Source organism: Aythya ferina (assembly GCF_964211825.1).
Source record: "Aythya ferina genome assembly, chromosome: 12".
Classification (NCBI taxonomy): domain Eukaryota; kingdom Metazoa; phylum Chordata; class Aves; order Anseriformes; family Anatidae; genus Aythya; species Aythya ferina.
The window spans coordinates 1,574,232-1,593,394 of NC_140308.1; the positions used below are offsets into that span (position 1 = coordinate 1,574,232).

The 19,163-nt window shown below is 52.5% G+C and overlaps 1 protein-coding gene across 1 annotated transcript in view; it reads right to left on the bottom strand.

The window, feature by feature from the left end:
* Positions 1 to 19,163, bottom strand: part of ACSF3 (acyl-CoA synthetase family member 3) — a 55,865-nt gene that overhangs the window by 33,991 nt on the left and 2,711 nt on the right. The window contains exons 2-6 of the mRNA XM_084533006.1: positions 18,061 to 18,792; positions 16,510 to 16,665; positions 6,765 to 6,919; positions 6,103 to 6,248; positions 425 to 537 (exon numbers count right to left, since the gene is read on the bottom strand). Coding sequence (XP_084389132.1) covers positions 425 to 537; positions 6,103 to 6,248; positions 6,765 to 6,919; positions 16,510 to 16,665; positions 18,061 to 18,762 — 1,272 coding nt within the window. The 5' untranslated portion in view covers positions 18,763 to 18,792. The remainder of the gene's footprint in view (positions 1 to 424; positions 538 to 6,102; positions 6,249 to 6,764; positions 6,920 to 16,509; positions 16,666 to 18,060; positions 18,793 to 19,163) is intronic.

Here is a 19,163-nt window from a genome sequence, read left to right on the forward strand (position 1 = left end):
CTGCTGGGAGGTGTTTATTTCCTACAGGGGAACCAGCAAGCCATTACGTGACATTTGGTAATTTTTCATATCGTCGCTACCAAACCACACAGAAATGCCCGGAGTGGGGACACAGCCACAGACACGCTTATTGCAGGGCTGTGTACGTCCAGCCCCAACCCTGCTGCCACCTTCCTTCTTCCACCAGGACCCTTCTTCCATGGCAAGTCCACACCGCAGCTCTCACAACCTTAACCACTGAGCTTTAAGCCTTGGAGCCCTCCTGCAGGGGAGGTATGACACGGTGTGAACTTCTTACACCATCACCCACCGCCCTTGCACCATTGCCCTCACCTCCCGCCCCGTGCAGGGAGCTGGAGCACTTCAAAGGCTGGGGAGGAGGGAACTTTTTGTGACACGAGCAGAGAACACGGCTGAGCACTACCTGTGTGCCGTCTTCATCTCCCCGAGCATGGATGGTGTAGGAGCGACCACCACTCCTCAAAGTCTCGGTGGCAATGCACACCTCCACGCCAGGCAGCGGGGTCCCCACGGAACCTGTGAAGGCAACAGAACACGAGTGAAGCAGTGGACGGCCCCTGGGGAGCAAAAAGGATGCAAAAGAGCAGCTGCTCTTCTATCCATGGCATCTGCAGCCTGCGCTGGCACTAGAGAACTCCCTAGCAGGGGGTTACCCTTCAGGAAGGCTTCGATCACATCGTGTATGTCTGCATGCAAATGTCACGGCGCTGCAATCCTCCGTTTGGTCGCTGAGCAGGCAGTGCTGGAAATGCCTAGGAAAACAAATGTGTCTGCAGCCCTGAACAGTCTCTCTTGGCCAGCCTTTGAAGACATGAGCGCAGTTTCGTAGCTCAGTAATGAAGCTGTCTTTAAAAAAAAAAAAAAAAAAAAAAGAAAAAAAAAAAAAGAGAGAGCACCGTGAAACCTACACAAAGATGAGAAAAGAAAGAACACAATGATTGCTACAGTGGCTCACTGCTTCCCTATAGCCAGGACCTGACAGAGAAGGCAAAGGCTTAACGGGGTAAGAATTGCAAGGGATTATCTCAGTTTTATGAGGCATCAATACACTGTATAGAAAACATCACAGGAAGAAAGCAGAGATCAAAGCCACCACATTCTTCCACTGGGTTCAATTCTCAAAGCCAGGGTATCTGACACGGTGGCACAAACAACTGCTATTAAGCTCCAAGACAGTACTGTGACCACAGGCTCCCAAACCTGCATCCTGCAGGGCTTCCACCCTTGCTTTCATGTATGTTCCTCGTAGTAGGCATCTGAAGACCCAGCCCAAGGGGCAGCTTTGTTCCTGCCACCTCTGTGTGCCAGGGGGCTCCAGGCACAGCAGCAGCCAAGAGTCTTGGGCATCTGCTGGCTCAGCAGGTTTCACTCCGCATCTCCATGGCACAAGGTGGCTCTCGTGGCAAGATGAGGCTCGTGGCACTCATCCCTTTGAGATCAGCCCCAGTGAGCGTGCAAACCCGCACCGGGCACAGAGCATCAGCACCGAGCAACCTGTGGCTTGGGAGAGCTGGACAGGTTAAACTGGGAAGCGTGCTCTTTATTTTGAAATGATCAATGTTTCCATCTGCTTTCTAACTCTGCTCATCAGGCAGCACGTTCAGCCCAACACAGCGTGGTTGGGAAGTCCCTAGAGCAAGGTGAGCAGGACCTGGAGCCCGGCACTGCCTGCCCCTTGTTACCTGCATTTAAGGTGTTTGGGCTCAAGGGGCATTTTCCGTGTCCTGGTCTTGTTCTCCCATTCAGGCCCTGGAGGTCTGGTGTCTGACATCACGGTTTAGTGTTTGCTACATTGGTCAGTTGCCATGGAAATAGATGTGTCGTCGTAGCCCAGATTTATGGCATCCCTGCAGGATCAGCTAAGAGCAGATGGGCTATGAGGGAGTGAGATTTTATTGCAGCGAAACTACCCTAACAATTAGCAAATCTGGCAAGAAATAAACAGAAGCTACATGGCAGTTCCATGATGTGTGTCTGTTCAGCTCGAGCTTGCCTTCATCATTTGGGTCAGCTAACACGGACGGCCAGGTCCTTCCCCTGCCGTGAGCCTCACTCAGGCTGCTCTAGTACAGCCAGAATTGCTGCCAAAAGTCCAAGACAGGCAACTGCAGCAGAGCAGGGAGGGAGAGTGGGCTACATTCTTCTCACCAGGAGTTAAGTGCCACCTGAGGTGCCGTGGAGAGGTATTTATGTATTTTAAAGAGTCTGGTACCAGCCATGAGACTCCAGGACGACTCCAAGCGAGTTATAATTCATGGAAAACGAGCCAAATGTTTGCACGTCGAGCTTGCCAGAGCCACCTTCTAGAATTCTATGGGAACATTTTCTCCAGTGTGAAAAATACCTTGTGCTGACAGCCTCAAACCTAGCTGAAAGACGCGGCAAGGGACAGCAGGCAGACACGGCAAGTAAATGAAGTCAGGATTGCAAGTAAATGAAGTCAGGATTACAAGGCGCATGGAGGGGAGCAATAGCCAACACAGTGAACTGCCACAGATTTGGCAGCTCTGGAAGCCTTCAGATCATGATCAGATAGATGCAGCATCCTTCTTCACTGTATGCAGCTATCCTCCTCAGTGCAGAAAGGCGATGCTAAACCATCAGTGACCGCTGCTGGTCTTGGTCTTTGAGAATCAAACGTCAAAGATCAGCCAATGCTTTCAAACACACTTGAAGCCACAGAGAAGTCAACATATCCCCCATACAGCGCAGGGCTTTGGATCGCATTTACAAGTACAGCTCCATCAATTCATTTCTTATTTGGCTAAAGTAAAACCAACATGTAAAATAAGCCCCTCGTGGGGAGCTGTTTCCGTATGTTCTGTCTGGAGAAGTCTTTTCGGTAGTTAGGAAAAATGACAAACTTGGAAATTGACATCTGTAAAGGCTGAAAATGCTCACAGCATTGACTAGAGCTACACGAGCCTGACAGTATTAATAAAAACTGTGCAAAGGCAACGACTAGAGCTCCTCAAGCCCTCTGACACGTTAAAACACACACCACGCTGACTCCAACAGGTCGGTGCTTGGCTGAGCGGGTCCCAAAGGCACAGCCCCAGAGCTCCTGTCTTTCTTGAGACCTGAATCAAAACAGGGTCAGAACTCAGCCCTGCCTTCCTTCTGTCAGCAGCCACAATTCGGGGGGGGGGAACTAGGGAGAAATCCCTGCTTTCTCCTCTGGCTCCCTCCCCCTGCCCTTCCAGCTCCCTCCAATTTGCGCGCTGCCGAATGTTAAGAAATGCTGGCGGCGTGCCCACGGTGTCAGCTCAGCCAGCCTCCGCCGGGCTGCAGTCAGCAAGGAGTGACACTATTATTCTTCCACCGGTTCTCCTCTGTTTAAAAAAGTTGTCAGCTCTTCCCAGATAAATTTAATTGGCCCTGCGGTCTGTGTCCTTCGGTATCGGGGGACCTCGATGCTGTTATGTGCGGTGGTGTCCTGGGAGAATTGAAACAGGCCAACGATAAGGCACTCAACGATCTCACTGTCAACAATACACGGAGTCCCCGCTGTAGGAGCTATTAGCCGCCTCTGATCTAAACCTCCAATTAAAGTGGTGATTAGGCCCAGCGAGGCATTCTCTGTCCATGAATTATTCATCTCCCTTCACAGTAACAGCACCAGGGGGATTAGAATGAGAGCTGGTGAAAACAGAGGCATTTTAAGCAGGGTTTTAACCGTATACAAGCAAACATTTATCTTTCGAATCTTTCATCTTTTCTTCTTTTGGAAATTAAAGGCTCCCACCCTCCCCTGCTCCTTCAGATCCGTGCTCCGGTAGTGCCCCATTGTCCCGTGGGGACGCGGGCGGGCGCTGAGGCCTCTGCCCTTCCCCAGCCACACCGAGCGGGTGTAAGAGGGCAAGAGAGGCCCCAGGCCTCTCCTCGGAGGCAGGAGCTCACGAAGGAGAGGAGCAGGACCATGAGAAGACGTGAAGAAGAGATCACTTCTGCTCCGAGTGTGAGGATCTTTACCCCGAGACCTGCCTCTGCAGGCCGGGATGGATCACCGCTGGGACAGGCACTTGGAGCACAGCCACGTTAACTGCTTGGGCTGCCCGGTGACAGGCAGTGTCATCGTTCTAAGACAAATTTCTGAGCTGTCCACAGTCATCCCCGTCAATTTAATTATCTATTTGCTGGCCCCTTCAGCATGGTTTAAGGCACCGAGGGCTGCTGAGGCCCAGCCTCCACCACGGTGAGCTGCTGGCGGAGAGGGGCGGCCACCAGGCTGCTGCAAACGAGGACTCCTCTGCTGCTTAGCCACATTTATGGCATTATTTTTTTTTAAATAAAGCTTTGGGCAGCGCATGGGGCTGCGGTCAGCCACTGGCTAGCAACTTTCCTGTAACACTCAGTGTTGTCTGAGGTCTTTTTTGCAGTAAGCTCACTGTTCCTCCTGCTCCAGGCGCTGTCCCCAGCTGACTGCTGTATTTCTCAGCTGAGTCGTTCACACTGGGTACTCTGCTGTACCTGGTGACCTTACATCCTAGTCTCTAATGGGGTACTATATCAAAAGCTTTTCACAGCTCTGGTAAATTATGCCTCAGCTTCACCCATCTGCTTCCCAACTGACAATTCCTGAAATAAATTAATCAAGCCTATTCAATTATAGCCCTCTGCCTGTAAGGTCTCTGGCTGATCCACACCTTTGTCAGATTCTTCCCTCTCCCTTCTGAAGGAAGGGCAACCTTTATACCCAGCCCCTCTGCTCACAGCTCTATCAGGTTATTTGTCCCCAGGTCCCGTGCAGACCCCAGTACTGCCAGAAACTATGCACTGGCTTTGCTTGGGAGCACATGGACCCAGCTCCAGAATAAAGAATTTCCTGCCCTTCCTTCATTTCTGACTTGCCACCTTCAGTCTTATTTGCTTTCTTCCTTTGTCTCCTGGGAAATGTATAGAGCCTCTACTCATTGCCCCTACTAAAGATAAAGAAAAAGCAAACATCACCAGGCTGTGGGGACGTTTGAATGATCTCAAACCACACCATGACCCTGCAGCATGGGGTCACAGAGCTCATGCCTGTAGGAATTGAATTTTACCTGTCTGCTGCCTTCTCCAGCCTGCAGCAAGCACTGGCTGGGCTGGGGTGGGAGCGTTACAGTCACTCTGCAGAAGTTAACTACAGTTCATATTTCATGCTGCCCTCAAACTGTTCTCAGGTTCAGAGCCAGTGCTGGGCAAAGCTGTGGCTTCTCCTCACCCTGTGCAATCCCTTCAGGGGCACAGGTGCCACAAGCAGTCAGGACAGGAGTGCTGTGGGAAGCCACAAGGCACAGGACAGGCCCCCCGGGTAACAACAGTCCCCTGAGAGACCAAAACGATGCATATGGTGCCATGCGTGTGCAGACAGCATGTGGGGAGGAGAAGGTGGCATAGTGGTGGGCTGGGTTGCTTGGCAGACAGATGGCCACGTTTTTAACCAAAGGGAGGGTGGGGGCATTTTATATTTTTAATGTTTTAGATCAATTTATTTCTAGGTTACATAAAACTACAGATATTGAGGAGTCACCAAGTGTAGCTAGGAGAAGTGAGGGAAGACAAGGAGAGAACAGAGCCAGGGTGTACAACGAGGTGTGACAATTTCTAATTCTTGAAGAGTTAAGGCACTTGCACTAAAATAAGAGTGAGCAGACATCCTATTTTAAATGTTCAGTACTGATTGGTAGGACATGAGCTGCTCTGTGGAGAACCCTGTGTCAACACCCCACACAGATACAACTTCATAAAGCAGAAGCTGCAGACGCAGACCCATCACCGTGCTTGAACTCACGAAGACTTTGGAAATCGTAAAGCATCCAATATGGACCCTGCTTCTAGAACAGACCTAGCCTGGCTGGTTGGGCCGACTTCCACCACTGTGAGCTCTGCACGCACAGCTTTGCCAAGGCACCATGGGCAGTAATCCCAGGGAAAGCTGCCAGCCGCTTCCCACACACTCGTGGCCTCTCCTGGCTTCCCAGTGCCAGCTCCTCTACCAGCGCCATTGTTCATACCATAGCCCACTCCTGAATTATGGTAAATGGTGAATAATTCACAGCAAAACACCTCTGAACTGAGTCACCCTCTTGAGACTCCTACCTGGGACACGGACTCCATGCAAAGGGTTGGAAAGCGCCATCCCAATCTCCGTCATCCCATACCTCTCCAGCAGCGTGTGCCCAGTGATGCTCTTCCACTTCTCCAGGACAGGCACAGGCAGGGCTGCAGAGCCTGATACCATCAACCTGCACAAGAAACACCACGTAAGAAAGCATCCAAGATGACCTCTGCTCCAGGGAATTTGCATTCGAACACAAGGCTACATGAAGAACACTCCTACATAAAACCTTAAGACACAAGTTCCCAAAGCCTTTAACCAGTACCAAAGACATTCCCCACATACAGAAGATTCTCTGTCTGATACGGATTTAAAATTTAGATGGGACTGACTCCTAAAAGAGATGCTGCAGCACAAGCTTGGTTTGCGGGATGAAGTCCTTACTTCTGTGTTACATAGGGTGACACATACAGTAAGCATGCAGACCCCTTCTGGCTTTATCATGCATGAGTGGCTCATAATTAAATAATGTCACCCCCGTTCTTGTCAGGGAGACACTAAAGCACTCCAACCTGCCTGGAAGTGCAGAGAGGTAAAGCCAAAGAGAAAATTTGTAGACCCCCTGGTACTACAGCCACCAGCAGCCCCTGCCGGGTGCAGAGCTGAGAGGTGGAGGTGGTGCAGAGGGGCAGCGCTCACCTACCTGATGTTCTCCTGGCAAAAGGCACGCACAAAGTCCTGGACCTGTGGCTGAGAGAAATGCTTGTCGTAATACTCTATCAGCTTTGCATAGATGGTGGGCACTGCCATGAAGACGTTGACACGGGGAGCTTGGGTGCTTAGGAACTTCTTCCAAACCTAGAAAGGAAGCAAAGACATATAAAAAATGCACCTCGATATCAAATACAGAGGGAAGTGATGGTCATGGTGATTCCCATTTCATGGGAAATGAAATACAGGAATGAACAGACTTGTCCACAGCAAAGCCACCCCGGGCTGGTCAGAAACAGCCAAACCTCTGACCCAGGGTGCTGCCGAGGGATTCTGGCAAGTACAAATGTGTGTGCCAGGCACCTCACCCACAGCCAGAACAAAAGGAACCGTTCCCAAAAGGAACGGTCCCTGTAGGACCAGTTCCCCAGCTACAGCTCCTGCTAAACCTGCAGGAACCATAAACTGGGTCAAATTCCAGGAGCCAGCTCTGCTGGAGAGGAATGAAGAACCAGTGACCCCTGGCCCCTGCGCTGGCTGAGCAGCTCCACCTGGGAGCAGTCAGCAGCAGGGAGCGGGCATAAATATTGCAATCAGGCCTATTTCTTCCACACACCGTCGCTCTTCCCCCTAGGTAAGCTCTCCCCAGGACAGGAACGCTGCAAAGCCATCAATAAATAAAAGGCTACGGCCCGCTCAGCCTCAGTGCTAGCTGCCTCCTTCCCTTCTCCCTGCTCCTGCCCCGCTGGTGACAAATGTATTTCCTAACCGCTCCTGACACCGCGGCCGCCTCTCTCCTCCCTCCCGGCGCACGCTCAGCTGCACACAGGCACGTGCGGCGGTGGAAAAAAGCCTGAATTGATTGAAGGTGAACAAGTGCTTCTCCTTCATGCTGTCACCCTGGCTGCTGGTGCGCTCTGCCCCTTTCCCCTCTGTCCTGCTCGCTCGGGCTCCATTTCATCGCTTTCTACTCCACCGCGCCGGCGCCTCCTCTCCCCGCGCGCCCTCTCTCCCCGTCGTCTCTCACTTGGCTGCTTCAGAACAATCAGCTCCTGTGGAAACCCGCCAGCACCACGGTGTTATTCTTAATACAGCAGGACACGTCCAACAAAGGCACCATCCCACCCAAGAGGGGAGCGCCTGCTGCCTCCCAGCCCAGCTAGCCCCCGACGGGACCAAATGGCACGGGTTGGGAACCCACCAGGCACAAAGGGCCATGACCTAAGGGCACCTCCAGCCCCTTCCAGAGTCCCAGGAGCTGGGACACAAGCGGTGTAAGCCCTGCTTGGCATCAGGGAAAGCAGAAGAGGGATGCAATTTGCTCAGGTTGATGGGGTGACGTGCCCAGAGGGGAACATCGCACTCCCTGTTGGAGACGCATTGGCGCAGCCGTGCCCTGACACTGCAGTGCTCCCGAGCTGGGAGCTGTGGGATCTTCAGTGCAGAGCACCATGGGCTGTGGTCCTGAGCTCCAGCAGCAAGGCCTGCTGCTTTTCTTGCTCCGGGAACCCACAGGGATGGTGCCAGGCAGTGCGTTTCAGAGCATGAGAGCAGCTGAGAGTGGCTGGTGCTGGCAGTGGGCTTGAAAATACCCCACCTCCCCAAAACATCCCCTAAAGCAAGGCAGAACAGGCAAAGCTGCATTTAGAAGGATCCAACGCCTGCTATATTCCTTCCAGCCTCTTTCCCCAAAGATGTTTTTCTCTTCAATCCCCCTGGTATTTCTCCCATCTGAGGCAGCAGCACGGACAAGGACGTCTCCAAAGCTGGGGGCTGAACTTGGGGACCCACTCCACTCCCCCTGGTGGTCCCGAGAGCCTTGCCTCGGGCAGGGAGAGACAGGTGATGGCAAGCAGGGATCAGGACCGTGCCAAAGGGAGACAGACACTTGGGGCTGTTCGATCCTCACCGTGTGATTTGCCTTCAGAAGCTCAGAGCAGCTGTGGGGAGAGCGGGCAGACTTCCAGGCTGCCTGGCCACGCAGCAGAATTATTTTCGCATGCGTTTGGATTTAAAAAAAAACAAAACCACACACAAAAACATCACTCCAAAATACGGCAGACCTCTCCTGCACCCCAGAACTCCCTGTCCTCGCACATCTGCTCAGCTCCTGCCCCAGATAAAATCCTCTGTAGGCCCCCCCAGCGATGGGAGCAGCTCCTTCTGTGTCAGTCCGGCTCGCCCCAGCAACAGCCCCTTCCTGAGGATAAGCAGCTGCCTTTGGATTCGTGCCACCAGCCACTGCTGGGGCGATCTGCTGACAGCCAAACATCTCCACCTGTTCTGCTGCTGCTCAGCCAAATCTGGATCCCAAGCATGTGTTTTAACGGCACTAATCACCACGCCGCGGTACAAAGCTGGCACTCCCGAGCCCTCCGCAGACCCAGAGGCGTCCAGAGGCCTTGTCGCTGCCCAGCCAGCTGAAACAGCTATTTCTGTTTTATAACTATAACTTCACGGTTTAAGGGAAGGATCTGGGAAAGCCTCGTTACCTGGGACTAATCAATCAAGCCTGGGACTTGGACGGCCTCCAGCGAGAGGCCAGCTCTGCCCTCCCTGCACGCGGCACCCTCTGACGCTGTCAGGTCTGGAGCAGCACGCTCCATCTCTCCCTCTCCGTTACCCTACGTGTCACTGTCACCACATCCATTACCTGTGGATGGGATATTGGCAGCCCGTCACTCTGTTTTATTTTGCTCACCTGATACTCTCTGCTCAGAAATGCCAGCTCCAGCTGGACGCCCACCAGCCTGGGACCGGGCACAGCTCAGCGGGGTTGGGACCGGGGCTGCAGCTTGGCAGAGTCCTCTGGCCAAATGCTGAGCCTTCAAAACCATCAGGAGAGCCTGACGTGCAAGGGAAGCACCAGCCTTCAGATGGAGGATGTTCAGGAGATGGTGCGGAGCAGACCAGAACTCTTTTTATAGTTAAAACGGGCTATAAAACAAAATTTTTCTCACTGCAATAAAGGGAATAGCTCTCTATCAACAATAACAGGAGCAAAACCCCAAGGCAGGCACACAGCACTGTTGGCTCACAGGTCAGGGCTGCCTGAGCCAGCAAAGAAGCAGAGGACCTTCTGTTCCCAAGAGCCTCCTGACATTCCTGATTTTCCTCCCCTCCCACTGCACAAAAGCATATCTGGGCGATTCCATGGGCTGGCCAGTGGGATTTTGCCATCAGTAAGTGAAAAAAAAAAAAAAAAAGAAAAAAAAAAAAAAAGAGAAAATGACACCAGCGGGTACAAAACAATCCCAGGGAGGCGAAGCTGCAAGATTTTCCCACGTATTTCTTACAGCACGCAGATGGCACGATGGTGAGTGAGGCCGGAGGAGCAGGCAAGCTGCTGCTCCAAGAGATCGCCCTTCGAATGGGCTTAAGTTGAGCCAGGGGAGTTTTAGGTTAGATGTTAGGAAGAACTTCTTTACAGAAAGGGTTGTGAGGCATTGGAACAGGCTGCCCAGGGAAGTGGTGGAGTCACCATCCCTGGAAGTCTTCAAAAGACGCTTAGATGTACAGCTTAGGGATATGGTTTAGTGGAGGGCTGTTAGCGTTAGGTTGGAGGTTGGACTCGATGACCTTGAGGTCTCTTCCAACCTAGAAAATTCTGTGATTCTGTGATTCTGTGATTCCCTACAGCAGCCTCCCAAACCTGTGTCCAGATCTGCCAGCACCACCTGAAGGAAGAGATGCAAACAGGGTAGAAAAGGAAGAAAATATTTTTTTCTTCCTTCACGGAGCCCTTGCCTTCAGAGGGAAATGTGCAAGCACAAACTAGCCAGAAAGCACCAAATCTGTCAGTACCTGGGCACCTTCTAATGGTGGCAACGACCATAAAACGTGCTAAATCCAGCCAGACTTTGCCTGGTACAGGGCTCCAGAAGAAGCTGGCAGAGATTCACACAAAAATGCCTAAAAGCTGAAAAGAAAGTGACTATCAGCATGGATTTTCCCATCAACCCCAAGCAGATATCAGACAACGTGTGCCGCTACCTCTATTGACACAAACGGCAGCTCCCCTTCTATAAAATTACGGTATCATTTTTGGTTGTTATCGGATTTTTTTTTAAACCTTTTCAGGAGTAACAATATCCCTAATGCAAGGTTCAATCGTCCCTTTGCTTCCCTCTCGAGCTGGGAGCTGGCTCTGTGCTCCGCATCGATCCGTGCCGCGCCAGCCCACAGCCACATCCACGCGACCCCGGCCCTAATACCGGGGGCACAGAGCTCCCCCCCGAGCCTGCAGGGGCACGGGGAAGGGAAAGCAGGGCTGCACAGCCCCATCCGACACCGCTTTCCCCCGAGTGGAGGGCAGACAGATGCAGCAGAAGCCCGGAGAGCAGCGGTGGGAGCTCTGCCTTCTCCCCGCCGCCGCCACCCGGGCTGCGCAGGAGCAAGGTGCAGAACGGGAAACGTTCCTCTCTTCAAAGGGAAATTGGGCCCTCGGTGGCTTCAGCTCCTGTTTGTTATAACCCCGAACTGTTTGCGCTCCGCATGACTCTGGTTTTAATCATTTATTCATCAGCGTGGCTTGATGGCCCCTCTGCATTCCAGTCTGAAGCTTTTAAACCCTCACTACGCTGTAGGCATACTGAGAGGAGCAAGTGCTTTCCCTGGGACCCGGGAATATAAGTAAATATGACAGGCTCTGGTTCCATTTTTTTTTATTTTTCCCCACACACATCAAAAGACATTACTCCGTAACAGATGCTGAGGACAGACGGCAGATCTGGGGAGACGTGAAGAAAAACTATAACTTTTTAAAGCCAGGTCTGCGCGAAGCGATCAAACATAATCCGTTCACCAGTGACCCGCTCCTCCCTCCACCTACTCCTCTTTGAGTCTGCAATAAAATTACTCCTCTGAAGCCTCCGATTAATGGATGAAAAGACAATTGCCTTCCTCCAGCTGAAGCAGGAGGGAAAGCACAACCCCCAGCACCCCGAGAGCACCACCTTTTCCGTGCTTGGTTACTGGAGACGGGCGTCCTGTGCTCGGAGTTGCCTTGATTTTAAAAATAGACTCGGGAGGGCTGATGCTTGCAGAAGTGACAGATCCAGGGGAGAGGCTCGGTGCTGTGCTGTGTGCTTCTCCCTGCAGGCGACGGTGACTGCCGTGCTCAGGATGTCCCCGCGCAGCCCAGAGAGGCTTCCCCTAATCTGGTTGGCACGGATAGCAGCAGCTAGAGGGGCAGCACCCTGCTCACAGCTGTACCAGCCCGCTGGGCTTCAGGAGGAAGTCTGCAGGTGTCCGAGACAGGGCGTAACCCTACAGTGCTCCAGTGACCCCGCACACAACGCAAAGCCTCAGGGCATCGGGGCTGCAGCACCCTCCCACCGCGTGCGGGAGCTGCCACACGTGAACGCGTCGCGGGGGACGCAGCCCCAAACCGAATTCACAGGAAAGATGCACGATTTTGGTGGCTTTGCGTGTGCCAGCGAAAAGCAGGACAGGATTTTCAGAGGGCTCGTTCCTTGGAGGCACCTTAAGTCAGACGTGCCGTGGTGCTGGCACCGAACCAACAGCCCCTCTTGGAACTGCAGGGTGAGAAATTTGCATCCCGGCACGTTTACCAGCCCAGTGGCTGCGGGGCACAGCCACGGTTGTCATCCTGCAGGAGGCACATTGCAGCTCAGAACCTGCCCAGCAGAGCCCAGCGGGCAGCCCACACCACCACGAGGTCACGCAGAGTTGAGGTTTGTAGAAGCTCACTGGAGTATGCTTTTTTTTTTTTTTTTTTTTTTTTTTCCGTCGTGGTTTTGAAGATTTTTATTCCACCCCTACGCCGAAGACTGAAAAGAGCCACCAGGAGCTGAACTCGAGCTCAGCACAAATTCCTCCGAGGCTGACTCAGAGGTGGCCCAAGGCAAAGACAAAAAGTTTCTGTTGTCCAAACCCGGGATGGATCCTGCAGAGCAGCAGCTGCAGGATCTGTGGGGGGGGATCTCTGGGGAAGGGGTGCTCTGGTGCCTGCCGGGTGCAAACCCTGAGTGCAGAGAGGTCTCCAAGGAAGAGTGCGTGCTCATGGTCCTCCCCTGCTGCCCGGTGGGCAGCAGGCTCGTGGAGAACCCATTCCTTCAGCACAGACATCAGTAACCTCCCTGCTCCTCTGGCCACCAGTTTAGAGACACACAGAAATACCAGTGCCTTTAAATTTTCTAGCCCTGCACAACACAAACGGGGCAGGCCTTTGAAAGTGGGAAACGCCGGCTGCCTGCAAACAGCACGGTGCAGCTGGAGGAGTAAACTCAGCCTGGAAGCCAGTTCTGACGGGAGGGAGGACCGTTTAGGGCTGCTCAGGCTGCAGCCCTGGCTTCAAAGCGCGTTTCTGCCCTCCCGGTTCTCACGCTTTGCCGAAAACAAAAATAACACCAGAGCTGCCTCTGCCCCACACAGCTGCTGGGAGGAACGAGCTCTCAGAAGCCGCTCTCCTGCCTGCTGCCAGTCCACGTGCCCACGGCAGCAGAGACGTGGCCGTGCTCTGTGATTTTGGGTGATTTTGGGGTCGGGGCTGCCCTTTTTGAGCAGCAGACATGCTCCAGAAGCACTGGGTGCTGCTCCCACGGCCCCAGGGGGCACCCAGCAGAGGCACGCTGCAGCCCGAGCAGCACCAGAGGACTTGTGCACCACGTATGAGACTGTTGGAAATTAAGGGTCCATTTACAAGCCCGTTATTAATAAATGATTAATAGATGCCGCCGTATTTTTTAATAACTTACAATAAAAAGATGCTGCAAAAAGCTTAAGCAAGACAGTCCTAACAGATGGTGCTATAAAGTGAATTATAACATGTACAGTAGCTGGTGCAAAGTAATGGATGTCCTCATTTAATAAAAAGAATCTGATTTTATGCAGCAACTTTCACGCTTGAGGCATCTCAATACGCTTTAATGAGCCCTCGTGGCCTCGGCAATAGCTCGCATGCAGCCTTGGACATCAGGTGCTGTTTTAGCATGAGAGCGGCTGTTGGTCAGGACTCGGGGGTTATTCTGCAGTCTTGCTTTTTAACCTTTCCTTGGACGGCTCCCAAAAGCAGCCGGGACTGCCTGAAAGATGCCACCTCCTAACACTGCGCTGCAGGGGACGACAAACAAGCCTCGGTCCGGGGCTCGCAACGCCTTCCAACTGAGAAAAAAAAAAAAAGAGCGCTGTTACCGCCACCGAAACCAGACTGGCATCTGTATCTGCCTATAAGGCACGCCACAAATTATGTAATTTAATAAACACTGTAATAATAAAGTATTTATTTTGTATAATGAAGTGTTAGTGATTAGAAACCAAACACACATTGGGCATGCTGCTGCGGTTTCTCTTGAACCCATGCCAGTATCACTCAAGGCTAAATATGTCTGCAGCAGGTTGAGAGTAAGTTCCTAGCCTTGTTTTGATCAGCCTGTCAAGTGTTTTAGCTGCCATTCGGGTTTCTTTATATCACACTATAATTGGCTGCTTTCTCAAGGTGCAACGAAGAGAAAAAGCACACAGCAAAACTCGGGCTCCTTTTGCAAAATCCTCCACTGAAACTCCGCTGCCTTTCTGAAAGCTGATTTCGGCAGCAAAGGGCATTTTGTAAACAGCTGGTGGAAATAGACTGCAACTGAAAGGCAGCTTGCATTAAACTCCACAAGAAAGCCTTATTTACCCTCGTGTGCTTTCTTTGTAGTGCCGATCAAACCACTTTCGGCTCCCAGGGGAGGCCCTCGGAAGAAAAATAAAGGGAATTAAAAAAAATAGAAAAGCAAGTGACGTCCTTCGGAGCCCGGACGCACCCGAGAGCCCTCGGCACGCTGCGGTGGGGGCGCTTACCCTGCGCCCTCCCTGCCCAAGTTCATCCCCCAGGGCCAGCCGGGCTCCCTCCAGCTCTGTCCTCGCTCGCCCTTGGCTGTGGGTCCGGCGGAGATGCTTTGATCAGAGGCAGCTCGCAGGCATCCCGCTCCCCATCAGGCACCTGAACCCATCCTTCAACGTCAGCTCATTGATTCGCAGATGTCAGGGAGAGAGCAGAGAAAAACACAAGGGGTGGAAGGGACAATCCATCACCGGTGGCACAGGACGTGGAGAAACGCGCCCTCCAGAGGGCTTGGCTTTGCTTCCAGGCTATCGGCACGCTCCTCCGCCACCACACGAGCTGCCTCCGAGCATCGATGGGGGTGGACAAGGCTCTGAGCCCTGGGTTTGGAGGGGCACACACACCTCCCTGCTGCACCCCGGGCTGCGAGCACGGACAGGGCTTCTTGGGCTGACACCCTAAAGATGAGGGAAGGTAAATGTGGTGGTGACTATCGAACAGAGAGCACTTGCTGCCAGGAGACCTTGCTGCCCTCCTCTACAACAGCATCCTACCCAAAAAAAAAACATAAATGCAGGGCTGCCCCTCAGGGATCCTGGGGCTGCTCCCCTCAGAAGGACCGCTGCTCAGCCAGCAGTGGGGTTTTCAGGTGTCAGGGCCATCTTGCAGCGAGAAGGGAAGCATGCCTTTTCTGTGGTTGCTTCTCTGAGAGGCAGAAATAAGCAACCAAGAATCACGTGGCCCTGCAGCCGCTCAGATCAGAGCCTGGGCTCGCTGTAGAGCACCATCAAAGGCTTCTGGGTGTATCCTTCACACTTGCACTTTGTCCCTTTGGCGTGACAAGGCTGCCTGGCACATGAATGAATGTGAACAGGTAAAGCAGCCTGTTGAGTCACAAAGCACGGGATCTTCTCGCTTTTCCAAGCAGTTCTGTACCAACAAAGGTTTCCTTTCTGCTGCGAGGTGGCATCAGCACCCAAAAACCCAACTGCTCACCTGTGACACCACTCAGCTCGGAGCAAACTCCAGCATCTCTCACCACCATCAGCACCAGGAGACACAGCGCCAGATCCCAGGGGCCAGCAGCTGTAAAAGCTGTTCTCCTTCTCTGTCGGCTGCCCTGTTTCCAGTCCCACTTCATCCTCTCTTTAGCTCAGCTATCTGCTGCCGTGGGCAAGGAACAGAAGGGAAGCAGAGCACCAAGCCTGGAGTTTCCTGCCTCAGCTGGAGAACATTCAGTGCAGCACAGGCGTGCTTATACGTAAGGTTTCCCTCCTGCCACCTTTCCTTCAAAGCTGCAAGCAGCTCTCAATTTGCAAACTCACACTTCTATTGCCGTGCCTAAATTGACAGATCTGTTAACACTTGTACCTCTGTAGATGAAGAGCAACATTTCTACGTTGACAAGTATTAGTATTTCTCTTACCTGGGCTGCAAGAAATTCTAAAGCCCGCGTGCTGTCATGTAAAGTAATACAAACATTGAGGACAGAAGATTGGAATGGAAAACGCAAGCTACTAAAAATGAAATATCCAACAAACAGCATAGCTCCAGGCAGCACGGTGCCAACATGCAGGGGAAAAATCCAATATTTCCAGCTTTCTTCTCGGTGCTAGAAAATTAACAAGCCCTATTCCAGGTGCTGATGCTCTTAGCGGGTGTCTGGAAGTGCCCCCCCACGACCCAAGACCCCCAGCACATCGAGGACGGGCAGCGCGGCGTTACCATGACGTATGTCACACTCAAACAACTTGTAACCTCCAAAGAGCGCGTTTACCCCAGACCGAGCATCCAACTGAAAGTGGTTTTTAACAGTTTGTGAACCGCACGCAGCCGGTAGCTAAAGAGACTGGAATTGTTTAGGAACTTATCTCCAAAGTTGCTCTAATTACAATGCATGGGGTCTTGCTGCTGAATCTCAAAGACAACACAATCCCTCCAGGCTTACCATCTGTGCGCTGAATTCGGGTAACATGATGCATGTCGCTCCCACCCAGAGAGGACAGAGCAGCTTATTGATCACCCCGTGGACATGATGTAAAGGCAGCACGTGCAGAATCACATCCTCCTTCTTCCACTCCCATTTTTCAACCAGCCCCGTGGTCTGCAGAAGAAGACATACAAGGCAGCGTCAGGGCAGGACAGCCTCTCCCAGCCACGATCCCCTGTGTGCAGCTGGTGGCAGAAACCCCAGAACAAGGCTCAGGCACAGAGATTTATTCGTTAGGGTCAGCAGGAGCAAAATTACCACCACAAACAGAACACCAGAGGAACAGCTTCTGCATCTTTTTGTTATATGTGTTAATTTACATCGATGGCCTCCCTTGCTGCTGAGGAAGATAAGTTGTAAATGCTCCAGTAGGACCCACAATATTATTAGCCTGCTGCTGCACAGCCAAGGATGGCAGAAACATTAACCCAAAACCTAAGTTTTCCAGAATGCAGCTGACATGGCTTGGACACTGATGACATTGCTCTTCTAGCATGTGTAAGGGATAACTAGTGGGAGCAGGAAATCAGTGTCTCAAAGAGAAAATAGGCTCCGTGTTAGTAAAATAATAATAAATCAAACGTCTAGATAATTATCCCTTCATAACAGGGCATTTTAAAGTGTTAGGCCTCACGCTTCTGGGTAGAACAACGTCCTTCAGAGCCCAACATCAGCAACTGGAGAGCTTATTTCCAGCTCTCTAAAAATAAAAAAAGCATTCAAAGGGTGGAATTCAGCCGTGCCATTCACAGCCCTCTCCCACAGGGCAGGGAGCAGGTTTCAGCCTCTCCGCGAGGCAGCACAAAAGACGGCTCTCGCTTCGGCTGCCTCCCAGATGATCAGCATATTTGTGAGGGAAGGGATTCTTCGCCCAATATAGCCGAGTGCTGCCTCTATCCATCAAGGCTCTCCCACCACGCCCGGCGCTGCAGTATCTGCATCCGGAATGGCGCGAGCTCGAGGACGTGTCCGTGAGGCCCGGTGTATTCCCTGCCCTTTTTCCCTAATGGCATGAGCCTCTCTGTTGCAGGCAGCGATAACAAACTGGTGAGGCAGTCAGCAGGCTCGTTCAAACTTTTAATTCCTCTTGGCTCGGAGAGCTAATGGATTTTTTTGCCTTGGGGATATATAGCTAAATAATGCACAGACTTCACGCGGTACGGTGCTGGGCTGGGCTAAGTTATACCCCAATTATGGGCAAAGATACTTTCCTAGTCACAGGGAAGAAAAGAAAATTGCAAAGAAAGCAGTCCTTCTACAACAGGTCTCACCCCTTCTGCTTTCCAGGAAAGGAGGGAGGCCTGCCCCTGGCTGCAGCACGAGGGTCAGAGCCTCAGGCACCAAGCTGCGTGTGCTCACACCAAAAGCATTAAGGATTTTGAAGACACAGCCCCTGTGCAGAAATTAGGTCACACTCGGGTGTTTTGTGCCTCACAGCCCCAAATCACCTGTGAGGGCCAAGGCCTTTGCAACTCAACATGAGCACTGCAGAGAGAAAGCAGCACTCACCACGGCCTGCACGTTCTCATGGGTGCTGAGGACCCCTTTTGGTCTTCCCGTGGTCCCACTTGTGTAGATTATCATGGCTCCCCTGTCTTTCCAGGAGGCACAGGACGCCAAGGGCACGTCTTCCACTGCTGCGTGACTTGCAGACCCATCGCCACCAGCCTTAGGAAGTGGCAGAAGTGGGACTCCCAGCTTCTCTGCACTGGGGGCTATTTTCCCCACGTATTCCTCTGCTGCGATGACGAGAGCGCTCTGCGAGTCCTGGATCACGTACTCCAGCTCCTGCACGGGGTGCTTCTTGTAAAGGGGCACGGCTATGCCTCCGCTCATCCAGGAAGCCCACTGGGCAACCACGTACGAGGCATCATTGGGGCACAGAAACGAGATCCTCTCCTCCTCCAAGTCTCTGCTGGAGCACCCCAGGACCCGACAGATCTCCTGCGACAGGCGCAGGCTCTGGTGGAAGAGGTCCCTGTAAGTGTGCTCACCGTGTTGGTCAACGATGGCGATTTTATCGCCAAAAGTCAAAGCCCTAGTGAAGACGGGGGCAGCGTCACGGCTGCTGGCTGCCCGTGAGGTTTGTAGCCCCCGGTGGGGACAGGCAGCCCCCTTCTGCCCACGCAGCCACCACCGGCACCGCTGCAAGTCACGGCCGAGGCGTCGGACGGGCCAGCTCGCCGGGGGGAAGAGCAGGGAGCCCAGCATCCTGCCAGCAGCGCTTGTTTTGAAGTGATCCTGCAGAAAGCAATTATAGGAACAGATAAGTCTGAGCAGCAATTACCCAGGGGTTCATTCCCACCGAGGAAAAGTGGCAGCCTTCATTTGAATAATACCCACTGTATTATTAATGCTTCTGCTTCAGCCTGCTGGATCCCCAGCGTGCTAGGCCCTGCCCAGATGGAGCAGGAGGCAGAGCCCCGTCCCTCCGCAGCCTCCACATCCCCAAGAAACACTTTAACTTAAATTATGAAGCAGTTTTCATCAATCAGTAATATCAGAACACTGAATAATGGCTACTTGAGGTGCCGTCCTAACTCGATTTCACCAACATTTAAGGAAATTAAATTACAGGATTAATCAGCTCTCAATTGGCACTTTTCATTGTT